A 14,149-nucleotide genomic window follows, 5' to 3' on the forward strand; every position below is an offset into this window, starting at 1 on the left:
ACTTAAGAAAATGAGACTCAAGCACAAAGAAATTTGGAAACCTGACATTGTCCCTTAAAACTAACATTGTTCTGGGGAGCACATTTTACAGTATCCTCAGTGCTGCGTGCCACGAGGGGTCTGACCAAGACTCCAATTACCGCAAGCAATGCTAGAGGAAGCTCTAATAAGAAGCAGAGAATTTCTGATTTTGTAATGTCCGAGGTCATCTCCTCAAAAGCCAATTAATCCATCAGTATTTGGTAGCTACAGATTAAACCTAGAGACGATGAAGCTGTATATTCAAAGCAACGACAATTTTCATTATGGATTGGAAATCATGGAGTATGTTTGAATTGAAACCAGTGAAGCTATCTTAGATGATTTGAACCAGAGGAGTGTTTTAAGACAAAAACAATTACCAAGTGATTCCAAACCTCCACAGTGCATCCATAATGCTAAACTGAGCTACTCCAAATTCATACTGGCTGTCTTCTGTATATGCTATGTCTGCGGTTGCTTCGGCGTGAAAATGTAGGCTGGTTGAAATCCAAAGGACCTAGAGTTCTTTCTAGGGCTATATCAAAACTAAAGATCTAAGGAAGGAAGATGGCTCAGGTATGGTCAAGAATATGATCTGGTCCTTTAAATTAACTGTAAGAATTAATAATAATAATTGTAGGCCCAAGATAGCTCAGCAGGTAAAAACACTTTTGGGCAATTCTGATGACCCAAATCCAATTCCCAGAATTCATAGTGAAAGGAGAAAACTAACTGCCCAAGTTGTTCATGACTCCTACAATCCTGGCTTAATGCTCCCTACCCTACATACACATACATAACTGGCAAAATTTAAACATAGTTGTGCAAACACACAGAACTACTGAATCCTATACGTTTTCCACAGCATCAAATTAAAAGCTAAGCCCTTTTGTATGTGCATGTTTGCATGCATGTTCTCTCTCTCTCTCTCTCTCTCTCTCTCTCTCTCTCTCTCTCTCTCTCTCTCTCTCTGATCCATCCAGAGGACTGAGGAAAATTTTATAAGCATAGTGTCCCTATCACATTCTCTCCAACCTTCTACAGGGTTAGCAGGGTTACCTCATATATGTCTCATCCCACCATTGCCCATATTAACATTCATCAGCAGTGCTGGCACCAACCCAATCAGGGTTTTATCTGGGATAAAAATAAGAAGGTACTCTGTGGCCCCTGCTGTGCTTCATGTTGGGAACACAGATCCAGTCACTGTTCATTCTTTAGGTACTTTAAAGAACTTACTGAAATCTTTCTAGCTGAAGATTAAGTTAACTTGGTAAAGGTTTAGTGAAGGTCAATAGGGTTACTTTGGGACAATAAGCCTCAGGTACATCCCAGGTTATATTTTGAAGGGACATCTCAAGGATCCATCTGTAGTTAAGTAATGTGTCATGAATTAAATATATGTGTACAGGAGTGTGCACATGATTCTTTTAATAGCTTTGATTTCCTTCCCACCATAGTTCCTGTGAATTAGCTTTGTTTCACTCTTTGTCCCATTTGCAGGTAAGCATTCTTTCTCTTAAAACGACCATTTAGGATATTATAACATACTGGAAAAGGCAATGAAAGTCATTTTAAACTTATCTATCCTCTGCTTTTTAGAGTGATCCTGCCAGCTCCCAGCACCACAGGAATTTTGCTACAACTGGCCAATACAAAAGTGAAGTGAGGCCTGTTTTGTGTCAAGGATCAAATGGCAAAAGTCACTGGTGAGCTGCTAAGAAGTGGGCCACACCAGGCACTGTGAAGCTGGAGGAGTGCAGGATAGTCAGCGGCCATCTCTTAAAGATGAAGCCCATGGAAGAATCTGAAAAACTGCCTCCCAGAGTCCACATGTGAGTGTGCCCGTTAACACTTGGAGCCCTTCACCATTGGCTGTGTGAGTTTTAATAGTTCATGACACTTTTCTAGAAATTCAATTTTACTTGCCAAAAATGATGTTAGTAATACTGACTGTTTATGGGATCCAGAGATGAGTGCAATTAAGAGCACTGGCTACTCTTCCTGAGGACCCTCCTTAAATTCTCAGCACCACATGCTGGCTCACAACTCTGTGCAACTGATGCCTCCTCCTGACCTTCAGGGCACTAGGCATGTGATGTATAGACCTATGTGCAATGACAACACCCATACACATTTTTGAAAAAATGGCTTTTACATTTTGCTTGCTCACTTTCTATAACTCAGTTGTGATAACATATCCAATCCAGTTGGATATTAATTGGTGCTGGCATTTTATTTCCAGAGTGGTAGGATTAGGGAAGTAGAGCTATTCCTAAGTTAGGCATCATTAAAATGATAAGATATCTTGGAAATTTTCCTTATAACAATAATAAAGAACTGTCAAAAACATGATTTTTGTTCTCTCCTCAAAATCCACAAATTTTAAGTGATTGAAACTTCTTAGTCCTTGGAAGTTTGACCCAGACTTATGATGCCTTGACATGACTTGGCACTCTCTGTTACAGAATGAAGGTTTGTTACTGGTAAGGGTTAACTTTAAAAAGATGGCAAGCTATAGGGTTTGTTCTAATATAAAAAAAATAGACTTTTTCTTCATATGTTGCTGGCTCTGAACAAATATGTCATAGAAATGTGATATAAATATCCTTGGTCAAAGGGATTTATTTAAACAACAACAACAGCAACCAATGACAACAAACTCTCAAAGGTTTCATAATGTGTTTCATAATGCAAATCATTTTGTGTAGATAGTTTGTTCCATTTTCACCAGCTATATAATATATATGAATAGCTGGTGAAATTCTATGAAAAATCGAGTTCTGCTGCAAATTTACTTAAAAATCTCTCCTAGGAATGTTTCTTTAGCCCAACAAAAGCCTAAGAATGCTGAATGCAAGAAATGAGTGTCTTAGCACACAGCTCGAATGGCAAGGTCTCACACTTGGCATAGTTCTATGTTGTCATCATCTCAAAATTCTTAAAGCTATTTTGAAAAGGAAGCTTTGGACTTGGCAACAAGTTCAGAGAATCACACAGCCCTTCTGAAAGACAATCCTCAACACAACTCCAGAGACAAATCAGGGGAGAGTTTTTGTAAGTTTGTGTAACTTTAAAAACAGTAAACAAATCATCCTTACCCCAAGTCCACCACAAGGTAATGAGGAAAAGAATTTTCGAGAATCATCACCTGCATAGTACAAAGACAAGAAACATAAATGCTATGAATACATTGGTCTTATAGGTTGGGTGTCTATAAACATATAACATGCCATATGTATTCATTATTTCACTTATTAGAAAATTAATTAAAATTTAGACCAACCAGTGTTAATTTTCAGAATATACTGCTTGTTTAGACACAGGTACAAACTCAAAGCAAATACAAACAAACAGAAGAAACAACAACAACAACAACAACAAAAACATAAAATTTGTCACTTCACATGAAGAAGTTTTGCTTACGGTTCAAAAATTCTTCATGACTCCTAAGGGGCCTTTGCAGTCCCAAGTGAAGACCCAGGCCTGAGCATTGGCCAAAACTTCACCCTGCTTGCTTCTCTGCAGAGATTCCCTGTACTTTCCCAAGGTTATAGAGTACTTGACCTCCACACCATGACGTTATATGTACTTGACCTTCACGTCATGATGTTCTCTTCCCGCCTAAGCTCTTGTTAGGCTAGTAGTCGTGAGTAAAGGCAATGCGGGATCTACCTTCTGCCTGTCTACCATGACCTCACCTGCAGCAGTTTGGAAAGGAACTCGACATTCCTCAGAAAGAAAACAGTCTTGTTTTGTTTTGAGACTGAATTTCATTATGTGTTACTCTTTGGCCTGTGACTTACTTTGTAACCCAAGCTGCCCTTAAACTCAGGGCAATCTTTCTGCCCCAGCCTCTAAAGTGCTGAACCATCACAACCAGCTCAAAATAATTTTAAAACTAATACAATAATGCTGGTTATTATCATTTTAAAAATTATACTTCATGGAAAGGAACTCACCTACCTACTGAGTAATTTTTCCAACATGACGGTTCAAGCCACAACATTTATGAAAAGATGTGCTGCCATTAAAAAAATTCAAATACAAGATACTTTTTAAATGTGCTGTCTTAACCTTGTTTATTAATTTACTATTTTACAGATATATGTTGGGGAAGACGTTCGTATGGGCACCATGTGTAAGCTTGGTACCTGCAGAGCCCCTAAAAGGCATCTGCTCCCTTGGTACTGGTGTTATAGGTGGTTATGAGACATCAGGTAGGTGTCTAAAGTGGGTTCTGTGCAAAAGTCGCCAGTGCTCTTAATCACTGGCTCTCTACCCAGGAACTCAGTCTTAATTTATACCCTAGAAATCTGTATGCATATTTGCATATTATGCATACCTCAGTCTACCTAACATATAAGTAAGATCAAGTGCATCATAGGCCTCTCTGATATTTGTAATTAATGAAAACCCACATAATACAATAAGAGAGAATAAATTTGCATAAATACAAATAACATCAAATTTAACATATACACTGTTATATTAGTTGAGACTGTCTCCTGGAATTGAGTTAGTGTGCTCATCATCATTTGTGGAACCGGGTACCAACTCGGACTTCACCTAAGTTCTGCTGATGATCAATAAAATGCCAATAAAAATTGAATACAAGTTTGTGATGAATTTGACATTATCTGAGTGTAAGTCTAAAGAGATTATAATGACACTGAAAAAAAGCTTGTTTTGAAAACAATAAATTTCATGAGTTGACATTTTAATGCAATAACTGACTCAGGAATAATGAAAACATCTAATTAGGTAGACAGATTCCCCCTCAAAATCAAAACAACTGTAGCTCAATGACAGTGCACTTGCCTAGAATGCATAAAGTCTTGGGTTTAACATCATCCTATACTGGCACCAGTAAAAGACATTTAAAAACAAACAAACAAACAACAACAACAACCACAACAAAACAGAAAACTTGGGAACAAGAGAGAGGCTTGGCGAACTGCAAAGCATGGTAACTTAAGTTCAAGCCTCAGAAGGAGAGAAATGACTCTTGCAATCTGTCCTCTGACCACAGTACCACACAATTACTGACACATATAATCACGTGAGCACACACATAAATAAAACAAGCACTCCTTCTTAGTGCTGCAGAAGAGTAAAATTTTTAATATTGTTATTCATACTAAGGTTATCCATGTACTCTGAGTTTTTTGCAACAGTAAATCCATATCCTAGATGTGAATTAAAAGCATTTTTAATATCTGAACTCATTACTTATGAGCAATTAAGAAAGGTAGAAGAAAATGTTGTAGTGCAATAAAGTATTTCAAATAAGTAATCTAAAATTTTATTAAGTTCTAAGGGAATAAGGGAAATAAATTTATTTAGTGTTGTTTAAATCTTATTTAGTAATATAGCAATACATGTAAAGTAAGTAGCTGATAATTTTAATTAAGTTATATGTGAGAAATGTTTGAGCTACTCCATTTGCTGAAATTATTGTTTAAGAACACTGTATTAACTTATCATTGGACTGAACTCTGACTAGCTACAAAGTAATAAAAAATGGCAATAAAACAACAGGGGCATTAGTGCTATAGAAAAGCTTCTACTAGAAACTATTGGAGATAATATTTTCAAACTATCATTGTACAAGGTACAGAGAGTCTAAAGAGATAAATGAGTAGTCACGTTATTATCTAATTATTTTGTAATCTATAGATGTCCTTCAAGATACAAAGACTGATAGGTCTGGTCATATTGAATGCTTATTTAAATTCTTGCTTCTGATTTTAAAACAAATTTTTGAGTTAGAAATGACACCTTCCATCTTGTTGGGAAGGATTGGGGAAGTCCAAAAGTTACATGGGAGCAAATGGAATGGATTAATGGGACAAAGCATCTTGAGTCTGTATTTCTACAGAGCAGCATCATTCTGGTCTATTGGAAACCAAAGAATTATAAGCTTCAATAATTTAAATTCCACAAAGAGTACAAAGCAACCTTTTAAAAAGAACCTGGCAATCTACTAAGATTTAGAGCTGAAAGAGATCAGCTGTACTTTTCATTCTCCTGACAATCTCAAGGAGTTCTAAAATACTGTCAAAGTTGAAAGAGTGGCTGGCCTTAAGGCTTCCGAGAATGCAGCAGCATCCCTGTGCTACCTGCACTAGGACAACCCATCTTGAAAGTGTTGCCTTGATCACCGCTAGATATCTGTAAATCTTAAACAAAATTGATGTTTTCCAAGTTCAAACCTCACTTCATTAATAAATGCCTTTGTTCTCAAATTGTGGTTGCTAGGAAAGACTGCACGTATCAATTCAAATTCACTAATATTTACAGTCTGACCAATCCTAGTGTGTTCCAATGAAGCCCTAAAGCAGGCTTGATTAAACTCTGTGGACACAGTAAAACGAAATGGGGAAGGCTGAGCTTTCTCTTTATGGAACTAAAAGATGGACATATCTGCTTCAACAACTGTAGATGTAGACATCATAGAATCATGAAAATTAAAATGTTTGGGATAGAGGTCCTGTGGTTAGTTAGATGGCATTAATTGTGTTAAAATTTTAAAAAGAGAATAGCTCCTAATATACATAGCAAAGGAAAGTACTTTATGCAAAGCATCAGTGTGTTCAAAGCATGATTCCACCCAAAGGAACAAAGGACTGGGTATGGTGTCAGGGTCTTGAGATGCTAAAAAGAGAGGACCAAGGGTTCAAAACCAACCTGGACTTCACAGACAGACACTGTCTCAAAATAAATAAAAAGAACCAAGAAAAATTATTTAAAGAAAAATTATTTAATAGATGTTTAAATCGATTAATTTGCATTTGGATATATTCAAATTTAATGGTATTAAATGTGCTTACCATAACCAATTTTGACCAAAACTGGTTTTCTTTTCTTTTTTTTTTCCTAAAAACTGAGGAATTTCTTTCTGTTCTCCTTTCTGTTTACTTCTCCCCAGGCTCCCAGACCTGTCCTGATCCATACACAGGCCGGGACACAGACTCACTAGGAAAGGCATTTCTTTAGAGCGCTTGGCACTCCTTTGGCACTCATGACTGCACATGAGTAACAGCGGAGAATTGCTGACCTCTTCTTGCTGCTTCCCAGGATGCTTGCCTAGAATGTGCCCTATGCATGCTCTGAACTATCTAGGACCAGTTAACATTTTGAAATAATATTGAATTATGTAAAAAAAATTGATAACTTGAGAGTGATTAAATAGAATTCTTCAAAGGAGAGAGGCAAGTTTGAAAATGTTTCTTTTTTTTTTTTAAAGATATATTTATTATTATACGTAAGTACACTGTAGTTGTCTTCAGACACACCAGAAGAGGGAGTTAAATCTCATTATAGATGGTTGTGATCCACCATGTGGTTGCTGGGATTTGAACTCAGGACCTTCAGAACAGCAGTCAGTGTTCTTAACCGCTGAGCCATCTCTCCAGCCCCCTGAAAATGTTTCTTTTTAGTTAAAACTGAAAAATACAATTATTTCAGCATATGTTTCCAAGTTAGGTATTGTTTCTCAATCATAAGAGCTTATGAATAAAATATAATTTTCTACTACTATTCTGCCACTACTACCTCTCCAAAATATCTGTTCTTTCAGTGTGCATATTAAATCTCTACAGCTTAAATTTTATTTTAAAATCTGATGAAGTTTTGGGGAAAAACATACATTGAAACAAATTATAATCATGGTTTTCTACTTGTACCATTTTACTATAATACTTAGTTTCCAGAAGAACAGCATATGCTTGATGGATTACTTCAAGACCTCCAGTTAGTTTTCATTGTATTGAGCTCAGAAATAAGAACTAGAAGGTGGAAACAAAGGAGAGGGGGCAAAAGAAATTCTCATAAAGACTGAAAAGTTCTTATCGCCTTTCCATGTAAAAAATATAAGCAAGTAGATTTGGTAATTCATCTGATTGCAGCTCAAATAAAGTTAATTTAAAAACAACCATTAGATCCTCTGCAGGATCATTTTCAAATGTAGAATCTGCATTGGCTTCTATTTTACACAGCTCATTCCAGGCAGCAACTGCTGGAAAACCTGATTTTTCTGTCACACTGCTTGCCAAGTATTTTGAGCTGACACCAGCATTGAATAATGGCAGGGCTGGAATGTGCTGTTCTCAGTAGAATGAAGGCCCGTACAGACCTAGGAGTGTCCTGGGGTCCAGCTTCTGTCCGTCCAGGGGGCTGGTGCCATACAATAGTGAGTGATGTTCAGAATGAACAAGCTGTATTTCCTCCAGGCTGGCTTTTCGACCTTGAATTCGCTGAAAGAAAACAGCAGAAACCTATAGTCTTTCACTGACAACACTCAGAAGAAAACGAGACCTCACATCACATTTAAGATGATTAATACCGGGCTCAGATTCATCATGCAAGAATGTGACATAGATTTGCCTGGTAAAGCACGATAATAAAAATTGGAAAATGAGTGTATGCAAGATTCAGATAAACTGGTCTCTGATGACATAAAGCTTATTATCTTTCTTGGCATAAACATAAACTTATAACAAAGAAATTAGCATTTGAATCTTCTGAATAAAAGTATCTGCTTCGGAACAAACAAGGGTCGCTGTTTATATGCTAAGCAGGTTGGTTACCTTCTTAGGCTATGATGACCTGAAAAAGAAGCTGGAAGGAAGGGTGAGGTTAATACCACCCAACTTGACTGCATTTGAATTTCACTGTCAAGCACATGGCAGGTATTCCATGTTTGTGCTCCTCATAATAGTTATACTCCAGAGCAATATTTTCCAATGTTTATCCCAAGGGATACACACAACTCAAGGTTCTGATTATCAATGGTTTGTATTGAGCCAAGACTTAGAAACTTACAAGACAATTTGACAGTATTTTTTTTTGTTTCGAATCTAACAGAGTTTTATAAGTCCTCAATTTCCATTTCACATTTAAAATATTTTATTTGAAGTATTATATAAAAGTATTAGTTGGTGACAGATCTGTAATCAAACAAAAACAAATCCTGCTGATAACTTAAGACTATCTCAATTCAGACTCTTGAGAGAATCTCACTCATTCAAACAAAGAGCTGACCTTCATAATTGTCAAAATTGTGCATTAAATTAAATCTCACTTAGCCGGTATGTACTGCTCCTGGGTACATTTCTCTCAGTGTAGCCATGTACCATGTGGTGGTTGTTTGGGTATATGATGCAAATTCACCCTCACTTTTGAAAACTCTGTGCCCCCCAAAACTACAAGGTAACACTAATGCCATATTTAGAACACATGTGACCATAAGGAAGCAGTAAGTGAACAATGAAGCACAGAATTTTGGTGAGATTCAAAAAGAGCTTGTCCTCCCAATGTTGCAGAGGCAGAAAGAAGTACTAGGTAACTTGGAAGAGCATCTCTGGAGGGACCAGGACAATTCTGTCCTCGGCCTCCTGGGTGTAAGACGATGAGGCTGTGGGCAGGCCAGTCAGTGTTGATATGTGGTTCACTGAGAGGGCAGTCTGGAGAAATGGCTGCATAGTGACACACACGTTTTACTGTGCAGGAGGCAGAGCTGTGCTTGTCATTAAAATAAATGATCATGTCACAGTTAGGGAGGAACGGCAGGGCCCACAAAGTAAGAAGTGATGGGAAGCAGAAGACTCTCAAGACCACCTTTATGTCTCAAATAAACAAGCAAATACTTCAGGAATTTTCCTTACCATAACACTGAAGTTCTCTGGTTTTGACACTATTATCTAGCACTATGTAATCCAGTTCATAGTTCTAGAAAACTAAGGATACACTTTAGAGAAATGTTTCCTAAGTAAGATGAGAATTTTAATATGGATGACTAAGGAAGATTTGCTAATGATCAGGCACTGTTCTCATCAATTAACAAATATCTCTTACAGAAGTCGGTGAATGGCTAGTCACCACGAGATTTGGAATTGCTCATGAAAGACAAGAAGGACCAAATAACTAGAATAGCAAGTAAAAGGTAAACTGGGTAGACGAAGTTGGAGGTCAAGGGCTGAGAGACAAATTTTAACTAGATTTCAGAGGGTGGAAAATACCCCCACTGAAACCCTGGTAATTCCACAGTTGAATAGTCTAAAACTAGAATGAGCAGAACTCAGAAAGCAGATGGACAGACAGTCCTAGTTGTATCATGATGACCACTAAGAAAGGAAACAGTATCCTGTCTATAAGCATGCATCATATATGCAGATACAGCAAACCACCAACACATTCAGAAGTGCTAATTTTTTTATTTTTTAGAGTATTGGAGATTAAATCCATGGCTACATAGCAGGCAAGCACTCACCACCAAGCTTTATACACAGCACTCTTTGCGTGTTATATTTTGAGACAAAATCTTACTAAGTTGCCTAACGTGGCCTTGCACTTGTGAAACTCTTGCCTCAGTCTGGAGCTATAGGCAATACTAACAATATCAATTCTATAGCTGATATTAAGACTCATATTTTGAACACTTATACTATCTTAAACCTTTACCATGTTTTCCCTCTCCTGTCCTACCTAGAGTTTTTCAGGTCTACATTGAATCTTTGCCTCTGATACAAAATTAAACATCATTCAGAGTATTTTTATAGCTAGTCACATACATTTTCATCCTATACACTCTATGCTTGTCTCAAATATTTTCTTATTCTCCAATAATTAAAATAACAATCTAGTTGGATTCCTAGTCACACCCTTAAACAATCACCTCCAACAGGATTCAGGATCAATGGTACTAGACAGTCACTCAAGTGATGACAGACTATAAAATAACACCAGCTAGATTTCATGTATCCCTTTGGGTAAGACTGGCAAGAAGCAGTAAGGACCTGTCCCCACAGTTCAACTAGACTTATTTGAGTTTCTACATCTGTTTGTTTCTATTCTTGCTTTATTATTAAAATGCACCATTGTTTGTAAGTTTTAAACTTGATAACTCATTTGGCAAAAATGTTGGATGGATCGATCATCTCCATCTATCTATCTATCTATCTATCTATCTATCTATCTATCTATCTATCTATCTATCTATCTTTGAAAATTAATTATATTTGATATAAAGAAGTAACCATTCTTCTCTTATATCATTTCTTTGTTTTGTTATTGAAGACAGGATCTCAGTCTGGTCCTCAAAGTCACCATCCCCCTGACTTAGTTTCATGAGTTCTGGGAATACGGGGATACTCTACCACACCATCCAGAAAGAGTTGATTTCTTGAAAATCCCCTTTGCTTCTCCAGCTGTTAGAGAGAAAATGCAGTAAAAGCCAGCCTATGACAAATGTCTCATTTTTACAAGAACCTGGAAAAAGATTATTTTGAGATTTTTGTCTTAATGTGGGAACTTATATACATCTGAGCTAAGAGTCCTCCAGTTTCAACTACATTCTTTCTTAACACTGTTGGTGCGGCTCTGGCTCACCCTCCTCTTATCATGCCTTATATTAGTCACATTCAACTTTCCTCTTATACTGTTCTCAAATACTTCTTTCTCATTGGAATTTAGTCTTTCAATTGTTTAGGCCTAAATAGATATTTTTATCTTGTCCCTTCTTTTTCTGCTTCTCATGTGACCTTTATTCTTCATTTCTCCCCCCCCCCCAAGATGCTCCCATGAGTCAAAGGTCAAAAGTATAATGAGTCATAAAATGGGACAAAGTGTTCTGTTTAACTTAATTTAGGGAGATAGTGAGTTCCATTCTCAGAGATGATTGGTCTGAATAATGATGATTGGCTATGTGAACTCATCTATGATATATGGACCCGAAGGAGCTTTAAAAATTCTGAGCATATTGGGACACTAATGTCTCTCCTCCATGGTATGTAAACAAAGACCTTGGATCTTTGCCTATATAGGCTAAGAAATGAGTGCTTAAAGTTCTTCTTTGGTCTTCCTAATAAGAAACACTGTGAGGTAGTCTTGTGTTCATTGTACCATTACCATTCTTTGTGTCTTGCTTTCAATCAGTGTCCACTGAAAATCAGAAAGGAGTTAGAAGCTAATGCTTAATGAGTTCCTACTCTATGATTATGAGTATGATCAGATTCAACACAGATCCAAGACAGTGTCTATTCAAATTGGAAGTTTGACTAAAGTCATGTAAAATTACCATATCATTGAGTCTTACAATGCACCATGGTTCTTTCCTAAACAAACAGTCTTTCTGAAATAAAGCCCTTTAATGCAACGTGATTATAGAAAGAATGTTCTGAACATGATCTACAAAGTCATACTGTGACAGGATAAAACGCGGCCTGCCCACACCCACCCACACACGGAGTGCACACACGGTATAGATTCATAGGGTTTTTTTTCCTGCCAAGGAGCAGAGAAAAAAGGAAACAGTTCTATTCCTTCCTCTCCTGTGTTCAAAGCCTGGATGGAGGCCAGTGTCCTAATCAGTTCTCATTGGCCCTGGAGGAATCAGAACCTTTTGTAAAATATAATAAAGGGCATAAAATCATGATAAAATGCATGAAAAAGCAGTGCCTTTGGTTAGGGAACTAGGAATAATTTGGCAGAACAGATGGATTGCATTGGTTTGGTATTATTGAGGACATGAAAGGGCTCATTCTGTGGCGGTTCCAAACTAAGAGAAAATGTCCAACTTCAATTTGACAGGTCAAAGTACCTGCCTCTCGTGGGGGAGGGGACTCCGTTTTCTTTAATCATTTTCAAAGGAGTGACATGTTAGGCAGAATTATCTACTGAAAGATCTCAATTTCTAAAATTTCCTCCATTATTTGTAAGTAGAAGGATGTGTTTATGTGCTTCCCCAGCCTCCTCCACCCAATCCACAGAGCAAACAGCCATTGCTTATGGAGGTATAAGTAATTTATTAATATCAAACCTGCCCTCTGCACCATTCATAATATTTAATGGCTAGAGCAAAAGTCCATTGATTATTCTTGATACACAAGTTTCTCTGAATACAAAAAGAAATGTAGTCTCGTTACTTTTGCACAAGTATACCTATTGTGGGCTGCAATCAATTGTTAACCATTACATTAAAATGAGTGTTGTTTTAAGCCTTTCACCTATTTAGCCCTTCATACAGCTCTCCTGCATCACCTGTTTCCCTCAGAATTTTGCTTAAGATGAGGAGTGAGGTAAGAGAGCAATTTAGCAGGCAACCTAGCAGGTTTTTGCTTTCTACTGGTCACATGGAAACAAAGTGGATTGCATTTGGAAATCATTTGGGAGTCCGGAATTCCAGCTCTCACTCTCCTGTGTCATGATGATAGCTACCCATGAGACATTTCCACAGGTCTTTGCTTCTTCATGTATAAAAATAAAGGTATGAGTAAACTATTTTGAAGTTTACATTCAGCCTTAAATGATAAGATTCTGGGCAAAAACCACTAAAACTTGTGTGCATGTAAAACTTAAAATACACTTCACTGTCATTTATGAATTTGCCTTAGGGAAGAAAATGTAACTTCAATGTATGTTGCAGTTTTTGAGGCAAGAGATTCAACAGTATTCAGGAGTATTTCCAATATGGTTGCAATGTTTATAGGTATGATGACAACTAAGAAAAAAACCATTTCATAGCTGGTGAGGTGGTGTAGCGGGTAAGGCCTGACACCCTAGATCCCACTTGGGAGACAGAGAGAACCTACTCACTGAGATCATCCCAGACTTCCTCAGCCCTCCACACACAAGTATAATAAATAAACACATTTTTAAAGTGTTTTTTTAAAGTATATATTCCAAAAAGGTTAGGGCTTCAAATAACAACTTTCCCCCCAGTTTTTTTCAATGGCAATGGTGTGTGTGTGTGTGACTTCTGCTTTTGCTTGTGTGTTGTTTGTGTTGTTGTTGTTGTTCAAGATGGGGAGGCTAGAGATTGGACTCAATACATGGGCGAATTGTTTGCTTCTGTCCTCTATCCTCTGCCTGTACTTCTGGGTAACAAGCCCTTTTTGTCTCCAGTAAATTCTTGAAACCTTAACTCTTTCATTCCTAAATATATGATCTATCTCCCTCATTCTGTTTACCTTGTTAAAGCTATGTTAGGAGCTGAGTTACTCTTGCAGTCATTCTTGACATGGCTGCATCTCTAGGTACGGTGGAGAGGTTTATGGGGTTTGGCTGTTTGGGTCTCAGAGCTTCCAATGAGCTATATCTTGTTATCAGACAGAATTATCCAGTGTAT

At 37.3% G+C, this 14,149-nt stretch overlaps 1 protein-coding gene across 21 annotated transcripts in view; it reads right to left on the reverse strand.

Annotated features, from left to right (window-relative positions):
- Hdac9 (histone deacetylase 9) overlaps positions 1-14,149 on the reverse strand; it is an 832,819-nt gene that overhangs the window by 207,252 nt on the left and 611,418 nt on the right. For all 21 annotated transcript variants that reach the window (XM_031355577.1, XM_031355573.1, XM_031355564.1 and 18 more), the window contains 2 exons: positions 8,159-8,279; positions 3,123-3,172 (listed from right to left, as the gene is read on the reverse strand). In XM_031355577.1, the coding sequence (XP_031211437.1) occupies positions 3,123-3,172; positions 8,159-8,279 (171 nt within the window). The remainder of the gene's footprint in view (positions 1-3,122; positions 3,173-8,158; positions 8,280-14,149) is intronic.

The sequence above is a fragment of the Mastomys coucha genome, unplaced genomic scaffold (genome assembly GCF_008632895.1).
Source record: "Mastomys coucha isolate ucsf_1 unplaced genomic scaffold, UCSF_Mcou_1 pScaffold6, whole genome shotgun sequence".
NCBI classification, from domain to species: Eukaryota; Metazoa; Chordata; class Mammalia; order Rodentia; family Muridae; genus Mastomys; species Mastomys coucha.